The sequence below is a fragment of the Malus domestica genome, chromosome 01, assembly GCF_042453785.1.
Source record: "Malus domestica chromosome 01, GDT2T_hap1".
Taxonomy (NCBI): Eukaryota; Viridiplantae; Streptophyta; class Magnoliopsida; order Rosales; family Rosaceae; genus Malus; species Malus domestica.
Window position 1 is genome coordinate 23,163,180 of NC_091661.1, and position 11,547 is coordinate 23,174,726.

Sequence of the window (11,547 nt, forward strand, 5' to 3'; positions counted from 1 at the left end):
TAAACTGACGGCATTTTGTGGGGGTGCAACTTTGGGGCAAAAGATTCGCGTGCTTTTATATTTGCTTCAGACTATTTTTCTTGCTTCCCAGGATTTTGTGTGTGTATTTTTGTTTTAGGGTATAGGAATTAGGGTTTTTTTTTTTTTTTTAGGTTAATTGAATGTGAAGTGACAATTGAAATGCAAACCCCATATTCGTGGAGATAAGATGCGACATCCAATAAAAAGTTTTTTTTTTTCTTTTTTGAACAAACGATTATATTTTAAGTTTACTAAGGGTATGTATGCTTCTGATTTTCCTTCTATTTTTTAATTATTTTATTTTATTTTGGGGAAGAGATTGTTAGACTAAGCAAGTTTATATTAAAATCAGAGTACACCTATTTTTTGATATATTTTTTTTTGTATTTGAACAATGGATGTTATCGTCTGCACCTTGATATTATGATATGATGTTATTCCGTTTTTGTTTATTGATATTTCACATTAATGGTACTATAAACATACAGATAAACGAGAAAACAAAAACAAGTCTATTTTAAATCCGATCTTTATCCGAAATATAGCCAACAATTTATCAAAACCACTTAAATACTATCTCCGTAGCCTCCGAATAGTCATGAAACTCACTAGAATTGAATTTAACACTTCTCACTTATAAGTGGAGAAGAATGTCAGTTAACGATCTTTAAGTTTTTTAGATTATCTAAGTAAATGTTTTTTTTTATTAATGAATAATGGCGTAAGCATTTAGCTTTAAGTCAACGACCATTACGCTATTTTCTGCTTTGTTTTTTGGCAAAACGGTTCTCTCTTTGCTTGATTGTGTTTGGTGAAGGAATCTCTTTGTTTCATACAGATTAAGAGCAGGTTAATACAGATTAACCATGATTAATCATCATCCACAGCAGGAAATCAATGGCAGGTTTGTTTGACAAGCAAGCTGATTTGTACTTGGATTCGAGGCCAACTTATCCCAAAGAATGGTATTCCAAATTGGCAGATCTCACTCCTCATCTCTCTCTCGCTTGGGATGTCGGAACCGGCAACGGCCAAGCCGCTATCGGCGTTAGTATCACGATACTACCCCTCTTTCCCTTCTCACTTTGCTGCATTTCTTTGAATTCAGTTGAAATTATTTACTTTACAATACAAATTACAATACACGCAAGTTAGTTTATTTTTTCTCTTAAACTAAGACTTTCACATAGACGTGAGTCAAGAAAGTTGATCACGTTAGTATGATGGTGCCTTTGCACGGAAGTTTGAATAGCATATTAGAATAATTTTGAATATCGTTTTGTCAGCTCCATAGTTTCATAATATACATATTGGTTGCATCCCTGCTTTTCTATGCTGCATAGACTACTTGTATGCAGCGATTGAGACCGAAAATATATAGATAATTGACTATTGCACCCAAATCTTTGATTTTCAAAGGATTAATATACATATATAGAATCAAAACAAATGATACTGAGATTCGCCAGGAGGATACATCTCAAATCGCAAAAGGACGTTTCGAAACCACTTAAGTTTTAGGTGGTGTATTCAATTGGGATTTTGAGGGAATTTAATTCTTTTAATGAATCTAGGGGTATTCAATCTGGATTTTAAGTGATTCTCTGAAATTCAATGTGTATTCAATCATTCAATCAGGATTTTAAGATAGTTTATTAAAATCCTTAGAAATCCAGGTGTATTCAATTAGAATTTGAAAGAAGTTCATAACATTTTAGGTGTATTCAATTAGAATTAGAATTTAAAGAATTTGGAAAAGTTGAGGAATTAGAGGGAATTGGAGAGATTTTGTTGTGTATTTTAAGCATCCACAAATCTCACATCTCCCCATGAGATTTCGAGGGAATTAAATCAAAATTTTATATGGAATCTCTACAAATCAGTTAAACTCCATAAAAATCCATGAATATATAAATTCATTAAAATCTCTCAAATTCCCAATTGAATACACCCTCCTAGATTATAGTCTAACGCATTTCACACAAGTATAGATCATGTTGACTGTTGCTAAATGTTACCACAACGATTGTGCACGTTAAGTTTGACAAGAGAACATTCATTGCTCTAATATGTAGACTGTATGTTTTAATAAAAAGGTTGCTGAGCACTATAAACAAGTGATTGGAACCGATGTGACTGAATCCCAGCTGCAGCGTGCAATGCCACATCCTCTTGTTCGATATGCCCACACGCCGTTAACCATGACAGAAGACGAATTAATAGCCTTGATCGGGGGAGAAAGTTCAGTGGACTTGGTGACTGTGGCTCAAGCTGTGCACTGGTTCGACCTACCAAAGTTTTAGTCTTGTTTCGCGGCTTCTGAAGCCAGGAGGCGTGTTGGCGGTTTGGTGCTACAATCACATCGAAGTTTTTCCTGAATTTGAACCTATTGTGAAGCGACTTGAAGATACAACCCTTCCCTATCATCATTGTAACATTCAGTACGTGTTTGATGGTTACAAGACGCTTCCTTTTCCTTTTTAGAGCGCTGGTTTCGGATGCGAGGGGAGTCCATTGGCGCTGGACATTCCAAAGAAGTTGTCTTTCGAAGGGTTTTTGAAGATTGTACGGTCATGGTCTGCAGTTAATACAGCCAAAGAACAAGGCGTGGATTTGTTGCCCGAAAAGCTGGTTAAAGAGTTTGAGGTTGCTTGGGGCGGCACCAAATTAGTCAGGTCTGTCAGCTACAAGGCTTTTATGCTCGCCGGAAATGTTAAGGTGTGATCTTGTTGGGAGGGTGTGCGGATCATTTCCTCCTACAAACAAATATTACTTTGACGTTTTTATTGAAATTTCTTCTTGTGTTTCTTATGAGTCAATATATGTATCAGCTTGTGATTTGCATACTATAGTGTATATTTATATAGACTTGTGAGAACTGACTTGAATCTCAATTCAGAAAATAAACACAAGAAATTTTTTAGCTTTCGCACTCTACCTCTTTCCTCTTTCACCTATTTAATGTGTGAAATTCGTCTCAACCATTGATGAGTTCAACTCTTTAAATACATGTGACATATATCAACAGTTAATCATCATTTACATGTGCAATTTTTCTTACCATAATATTTTGTTTTTTAGTCTCTCTGACGTAGCATGAAGCTAAGGATTACAAGTGTAATCCCTGTAGAACCAAAAATTTCTGGAATCCACCAGTTTGGAGAGAAATCCCAAAGGATGATTTGATTAATTGATGATTGATGATTACATTGAAGCATCCATGGACTTAAATAAATGGACTACAACTCCCTGAGAAAACTTAAATGGCTTAGGTAATTTAAACGAAAGCAAACGACATTAACTAGACATAAATCGAGGTTCGGTTTTTATTACATAATCTCAAATGCTGTTTTCGAAGCCTAAACGGTCTCGCATGGCTAAAATTCACCATGTTTTACTGCAAAGCTGTGAGTTGGAACCACGGCGTTGTTCCCTTCTCAAGAAGGTATCATGGCTCAATTCAGAGCTTGGATGCCAAATCTGCAAATTTATGCTTCATCCCTTTGTCTTTGGTTAGTCAATTTCCTCTTCAATTCACTCGATCATTTGTTCTACATCACTCTCTCTTTGTTCTTAAAGAATTGGCAAAAACTTCAATAATGAATCATGCCTCTACAACTACAACCCCAAAGGACAAAGCATCAAATTCTATTTACCCAGTGAGGGCTCCTTCCCTCTCCGATCTAGGTCAACAAAATCATAACTTTATCACCTAACGGTGGACCAAGTTTTGTGATTTATACTTTGATTAATAAATAATTTACGTAGTAAACAATGGCATGCATTTGTTTAAGAGTTTCGCTTTCGTTAAGTCTTTGTCACATTTAATTGACGGACATTCTAATATATGAAGTTTGGGAAAAGACATGTTGCCTCTTGTTATAATCCTCGATGTAGATGTGGAAAATAAATATTTTGTTCTTCATGAACATTATATCATTATTTTTTACTATTAAATCCCATGTGCCGTATCAATTTGTAGTTCTAAGTCGTTAATTTATGTGACCTTCATTATAAAAAATTCATATGAACTACATTTGACAGTTATTTATACAGACATGAACGATTCCCATTAGCATTTAACTTTCATTAAGTGAAAAGATATGTTGCCCTATTATTATGATAATTGATGATAAATGCAAAAAGAAAATTACAAATAAAATCCTTTACACGGACATTAATCCAACGTATATGGTTAGGCTATGCATAGAAGAAACAAACAAATACAAGAAATTGAATTAATGTGTATGCATAAAAGAAGCTTCCTTGTGTGCCACTGCCATGTGCGGGAGTGGAAGAGGGAGAAGAACTCTTCGAATCGGCCTCTACTCTTGTGAACACTTCCATGGCACTCACTATCAGAGGTAGGGTGGACCCACTGGCCAACGCCATTGTCACGTTAATTATGGGACCCACAACGGTCACAGTATACAAAATGATTACTTTGCATTCTTCAAATTTAAGTGTTGCCGTAGACTTTTTCTGACCGTTGATGTAGATGTTGATGATCCATGGTATCATTTGGTTTGGGCAAGGTTGCCGTTTCGGCGAAGTAGAGCACTATGTAAGCCGATTGTGGGGTCGAGTGGGGGAGATGATTGGATCAGAAGGTTTCAGTGATTGGATGGAGTCGAGAAGCACCGGAATAGGAGGGTCGTTCTCTATTAAAAGGAGGGGAGTGGCTACGGTAGGGACTTGGACGCAGTTTGGTGCGGTTGTACCTTTCCTCACTCAATGGTTCTGCGTACCTGCATTGATTTAGCATTTTGTGTCCATTGTCAATCAAAATCCAACTCATTTCTACAATAATCGAGGAGAGACTTTGGGTACGGAAGCCCGTACAACGTCATTTGTTCGCGAAAGACACGGTCGAATGTTAGAATTTATTGTTGATATATTATGAATCTCACATGAATTAACAATACACATACAAGATTTTGTATCTAATTTTTCATGTCAAAATTTAATGAGCATATGATTAGGGTAAGGGCATAAACAACTATATATAATATAGGAAGCCTTTAAGGGAAGTGTTTGGACCCGATTTTACAATATCTTCCCGAGCAATCGAGGCCGTTGAGTGAGCATGTTTCTAGACCATCGGATAAGAAAGTTAAGATAATTTTGTTGTTGTTAAGAGATAATATTATGGTTTTAATCATAATAATTATCTTTTAATAAATTATCTTGATTTTCTCGTACAAGATAAATGGAATACAAAACAAGTCTACGAGAGATTCACGTTTGTTGATGCACAAAACCGGATGGTCTTGAAACAACGTAAATCCGACCGTGAATCTGCAAGAAATGTAAATGACATAAGATGTATCGTGGTTCACCCTAAGGTTTGGGCTACGTCCACACTGATTGTATTTATTTGAGGGAGAGAGAGAGCTCTGAGAGTGAGAGCATTGAGAGGGGGTGAGAAGAGCCTTAGGAATTGGTCTCCCCCAATTGTGAGGGTGAGGGGTCCTTTTATAGAATAAGGACTCCTCACTTATTACATATTTTCCCCTTCCTTTATTACATAATCACATTTAAGTCCCTCGAGTATTTATATGAGGTCTAAATACGAGACCCTAAATATGGTATAAACAGTAGTCCCCAAAGTCTTCAGTCAATTGAGTCTTTTGGCTGGAGACTTGAAATTCAGTCCATGTGTGGGTCGAAGTAACTAGATGTTGTCTTGAACTGATGCTCGATATGAGGCAGTGCTCAATCTGAAATGACGCTCAACTAGAAGTAGCATACGCTGCAAGGCTGCTCGGCTCGTGGCTTATGTTGCCTTGGTTGGCTCGGCTAAGGTGAGGGAGTCCCTTTTATAGAATAAGGGCTCGCTCCTCAATACATGAATGATGGGCTAGAGTTGATGCTCTCTAATGGTGGTGAGGGAGTCCCTTTTATAGAATAAGGGCTCGTTCCTCAATACATAAGTGATGGGTTAGGAGTGATGCTCGCGGCGAGGCGGTTGCTCAGCTGGCGGAGTTGCTCTCTAATGATGGTGGGGGAGTCCTTTTTATAAAATAAAGGATCGCTCCTCAGTACATGAATAATGGGTGCTCTCTAATGAAAGTGAGGGAGTCCCTTTTATAGAATAAGGGCTCGCTCCTCAATACATAAGTAATGGGCTAAGTCCCCCAAGTATTTTTCATGAGGCCCAGTTGAGGCCCAATATATGGTACATAATGTAGTCCACCAAGTCTTCGGTCAATAGAGTCTGTTGCTGGAGACTTCAAATTGAATCCGTGTATGGGCCGAAGTGGTGGTTTTTCGGATGTGGTATTTGTATACCCTGCACTGAAGCTTTGTAGGTGAAGCTTTGCAAGTGAAGCTTTGAAGCTAGAGCTCTGTAAATGAAGCTTTTCGAAGCTAGAGCTTTTGTAAATGAAGCTTTTAAAGCTGTAGCTTTGTAAATGAAGCTTTTGAAGCTAGAGCTTTGTAAATGAAGCTTTGGAAGCTAGAGCTTTTGTAAATGAAGCTTTTGAAGCTAGAGCTCTGTAAATAAGCTTTTGAAACTGTTTGACATGAGTGATGCTCATGAATGTTTATGACATGAGTGATGCTTATGGATGTTGTCATGAATGATGCTCATGAATGTTAACATTAGTGATGCTTATGGATGTTGTCATGAGTGATGCTCATGAATGTTAACATTAGTGATGCTCATGAATGTTGACATGAATGATGGTCATGAATGTTTATGTATGATTGTCATGAGTGATGCTCATGAATGCTTATGTATAAATGACATGAGTAATGCTCATGTATAATTTGGAGTACTGGGCGTACTTTTGATCACCTGGTTGGTGGCATGAAGGAGAGTACGGGTTGTACATTTCATCACCTGGTTGGTGGTAATAGCGGCAGGTTACCGAATAATTATGGAGTACTGGGCGTACTTTTGGTCACCGGGTTGGTGATAATAAAAGGTTTGGCTCTTTTGAGCATATGGGCCTTCGCCCTCCACATGACATTGCAGCCCATTATTTTGGGCTTGCAGTCCATTATTTTGGGCTTTTTTTTTATTTACCTTCTGATGGGGTTTATACATATTACCCTATGATGGGATTTATACAGATGTTTCTGAAAGATAAAATAAATTACATCATTCTGGTTGGGTGTTTATTCTTTGTTTTTGCAGTGTCCTCATGTGCCTCTCTTCTTCTTTTCTCTTTTGCAGATGGCAGACAAGGAATGATAAGTACATTAATCTTATCTCCGCTTTTGCACGATTCCTCATGATCACAGCCTCCACCACCTCTCCATACTTCCTGAAATATTCCTTGAGCCGTTTCTTATCTGTGTCCCAGGGAATCCCTTTTTTTTCTTTTTCTTTTCCTTTACCCTGATCTCTCCGCCTCCAGACACACTCACTTGCTTTTGCTTTTACTTTCCCATTGCACCTCTATTGTAGGCCCATGCTCTTCCCCTAAATCCTAATTTTACTGTTGCTCTTTTACCTAGTAAACCTTCCTGAATACTTGTTCGTTAGACATGAGCCAACTGCCTCCATCACTGCTTGATTAGTAAAATTTTCTGAGGTAATAAGCTCAAGATTCTTGAACTATCGGTGCTTGGGTTCTAACGGGTCGAGGTAGGAGAGGATGCGGCAGTCGCCGATGAGCTCCAAGAAGGGCATGTAAATACCGGTGAAGATGTATTTCTTCTTGACTTTCGAGACATCGAAGGGCAACGAGAAGCTCTTGCCGTCGAGGAGAGCGACGACCTGGGACTTGTAGGTGACGGTGGGGCCCGGCGGCATGTTGATTGGAAAAAACCTGAAAGGGTAGGTTACCTGACAGGAAGCTCTTCCCACTGGCCGTGCTGTTGGATGATTGAAAATTTTGAAGGGGTAGGTTATAGACCCATCAAAGGTGGTGGACGTCGGTCACAGCTCTCTCGTCGGGGACAACACCTTTCTTGGTAGCAGCTGGAGTAAATGGGACTGTCATTGCGCCATGTTCCATTCTGACAAGGCAAACTTTAACGCCGGGACGGGTGGCACTAAGTGTTGTTGACATGGTTGTGTTAAAAACCGACATAATCGAAGCTCACATCCACGTTGGATTTCATGGCTGTCTTGATCTGGGCAATTTCATCATCCAAATCCTCTATTTTTGTCGAAAGCTTTGACAGTGTCATTAGCACCGAGACGACCTTGAAGGGCTTTTTGAGCAGGACCGTCGACGACCTTGAAGGGTTTTCTGAGCACGGAAGGGAGATGAAGTGCATCGATACAACCGGCCTGGACCTCGCTGTAGACGGAGGCGAATCGACCGGTGACAGGTGCCGGAACTGACTCAACATCGGCAGCACCGTCGTTAGCAATTAGTGATGATGGATGAATGAGTGGTTGATTTCGCTAATGTATAAGCGACTGTCTGGAAGCTGACTGGAGCTTTTGCAGAGAGATAATGGTGAAGCAACGTCATGGAAGCTGTTTGGAGCTTTTGCTTCTGGACTGCGTCCCATGACTGGTGCAGGGGAGAAGTCATCAGCAAATTTGCTAGTTCAAGCCCCGTACTGCTAATTTGGTTGTTCATCTTCAGTAGTTTCTGTAGAAATATGCTTCGCAGAGAGAGAATGGTGAAGCAACGTGAGAGCTGGACGACGTCGTTTGAGCTGGTAGGGGAACTAGGAGAGATGGAACGAGATCTTATGAATCAGAAAGGAAGGTTTGGACTCATGGGTTCCCATCCAAAATTCAGCATATGATTTTTCTTGAGTTTTGGAGTTTTCCTTTCTGCATTTTTGAGATATGGGTTTTGCAGTGACTTTGGTTTCTGGGTTTGTGTGATTTTGCAGATTCACGGCGAATGTGAAAAAATGAAAGAGAACCGACATAACTTTTTGTGTCGATTCCCACAGACGGCGCCAAATGTTGATACACAAAACCGAATGGTCTTGGAACAACATAAATCTGATCGTGAATCTGCAAGAAATGTAAATGACCTAAGATGTATCGTGGTTCATCCCAAGGTTTGGGCTACGTCCACACTGATTGTATTTATTTGAGGGAGAGAGAGAGAGCTCTGAGAGTGAGAGCGTTGAGATAGGGTGAGAGGAGCCCTAGGAATTGGCCTCCCCCAATTGTGAGGGTAAAAGGTCCTTTTATAAAATAAGGACTCCTCACTTATTACATATTTGCCCCTTCCTTTATTACATAATTACATTTAAGTCCCCCGAGTATTTATACGAGGTCTAAATACGAGGCCCTAAATATGGTATAAACAGCGTTCATGTGTGATAAGGATGTGGATATTTTGAATTAAACATGGTTTTATTTGGCTGGATAATTGCATGATAACCTCATGCAATTATATTGGTTTTGATCCTGTCAAACATGGATGATTTTTCGTGGACATTTTAAATAGGTACTCATCCAATTTAAGATGAGGGCTGATGGAAGATTAATCTGCGCATGCAAACCACATCAAAGATCAAATATAATCCTTTGAAGATCAAGCCACGTCAAACACATGGGAGATTGAAATTGGACTCTACTCAAGGATCAAGCCACGTCAAGCATGCATGTCTCTATAAATAGGAGTGGTTGTGCAACAACAAAAGGACCTCCAACTCAACACACAAACTGCCATGCTCAAATCCTCGCTTTACGCGAAACCTCTCAAACATCTTGAGATTTTTTATTTTATTTTTCGCCAACACATCTTCAGTTTGGATAAATAGCACTGTGAAGGCAACCGGCGAACATCTTCAGTTTAGATAAACAGCACTGTTGCCGTAGAATCAGCCGACCGTGAAGCACCTTCAGTTTGGATAAACAGCACTGAGACGGGGCCGACTGGTTATCTATCCAAGTCTTGGTCGAGAATGATTTTCAAATCCTTATTGGCAGATGTCATCTCGTTAGCCTTCTCGGCAAAAAGATGTGTTACAAGTTACTACATTCGGCACATTAAAAGCCGAATTTGATATTGAATTTCGCAGAACTAGCAGCCTTGTATTCAGGCTCTAGAACCCGAAGGTCAAGACGTGTTCCTTCCTCGGCTGCAGTCGCACGATCGAGAAGTCAGACGCGCATCCAACGCAACATCAACAAATTTAACTCTTCAACCGAGCTCGGCCAACGAGTTGGCACGCCCCGCATACAACCGAATGACGTAGTTAGCTTACTAATTACTCGGCCTGCGCGCCACGTAGGCTTGGTAGTTTTTAGGGTCAACAGGAAGATATTCCTTTTTTTTTTTAATTTTTTTTTTATAAAAATGAGAATTAGTTGTGGGGTTCACACAACATTGAACTTTAACGATCCGAACCGTTTATTTTTCAAGTTGTACCTCATAGACCATCATTCAAAAATATTAGCCAAATCGGTAATATTTAAGACATCTAATTGGGCTTAAAAAAATAAACGAATACTTTGTTATATAAGAAACAATGAAATTTGATCTTGATAATTAAATAGGCAAATGGTTTCGAATTGAATTGAATTTTTCCGAGGATGATCTATGAAACAAAATAGACAGTTCAGATCGTTAAAATTCAATGTGGAGTGGGCCCCATAACTAATCCTCATTTAAAAAAATAAATAAATCTTTTTGCATAAAGGGCCTGATATATATAACTATTTTACCTACCTCTCAATGTTTATGTGACACTCGCTTTTACATGGTTAAGCTCATATGGAATTTTTGAGAACTCATATGAATTTAAATTTTTTCGAGTTGTGTGCGATTCTAATAGCACTTTGTGTTACATATAATTCGCCCTATTTCTCATGTCAATGTTCATTCCGACACAATGCAACATACGAAATTCAGTAGTCACTTATGTTGTGTGATAAAGATGCAGAGAATAAAAATGGTAAATTGACACTAATGATTTTGAGAAAGGTATACCTTACTTCATTGCCACCAAGATTAACCGGAGATATTAGATCATAAGCGTAACTGGTCTTCATCTTAGGGTACAATGGACCAGTTAGAACATATATTGGAACAGCTTCTATTGAAGATACAAAGGGAACCATTCCCTTCTCAAACTGCACAACACACACATTTAGTGATCCTGACCCTTGATTCACATACATGGCTTCATGGTACAATGGCCCTTCCGCCATTGATGCTTTGACCGTTGACCACTTTCGGCCGTTGATACAAAGATCAAACGGCGGAGGGCGGGAGAGACCATCATAGTCTCCGTAGTAGAAGCCCGCCCTGATCAAGTACCGCTGAGTAGGTGCATTGTAAGGCAAAACATAACAATTTTGCTGGTTTTGGTTAGGGAATGATCGGAGGGTGTTCATTGCTTCAAGTGGTTGCTTTTGTGGAACTTGCTTGTTGATGCCTGCCTTGGTGTAGTCATTGTCTGTGACCCATTAGAGTAAGTTTTATCCCAACGTGTAGCATTGCTACCGCAGTCAATGTTCAGCCATCTGATTGTAACTGCGATTTAAAAAGCAATAATCAAGAGCAAGTTTGATGTACGCGGTCAATCACAATCTAAACTATCGATCAGGTGACTTTGTACTCGAATGAATATATATGAACAAGAATTGAGAGT

General features: G+C 39.1%; 1 protein-coding gene and 1 pseudogene across 1 annotated transcript; one reads left to right on the top strand and one right to left on the bottom strand.

The window, feature by feature from the left end:
* The first annotated feature begins 822 nt into the window (after positions 1-822).
* Positions 823-2,865, top strand: LOC103417734 (uncharacterized; annotated as a pseudogene).
* A 6,543-nt stretch (positions 2,866-9,408) lies between these two features.
* On the bottom strand, positions 9,409-11,290 carry LOC139189144 (probable LRR receptor-like serine/threonine-protein kinase At1g05700). Its single transcript, XM_070807478.1, has 2 exons — positions 10,884-11,290; positions 9,409-9,436 (listed from the first exon to the last, which is right to left on the bottom strand). Exons 1-2 carry the CDS (start codon positions 11,288-11,290, stop codon positions 9,409-9,411), a joined length of 435 nt encoding a protein of 144 aa, XP_070663579.1.
* Between the last annotated feature and the right edge of the window lie 257 nt (positions 11,291-11,547).

Coding starts and splice junctions, on each gene's coding strand:
- LOC139189144 (XM_070807478.1), bottom strand. CDS start 11,290: ATGAACACCCTCCGATCATTCCCTAACCAAAACCAGCAAAATTGTTAT. Junction 9,437..10,883: donor CTTGGTGGCAATGAAGTAAG/GTATACCTTTCT, acceptor TTGCATGCGCAG/ATTAATCTTCCATCAGCCCT.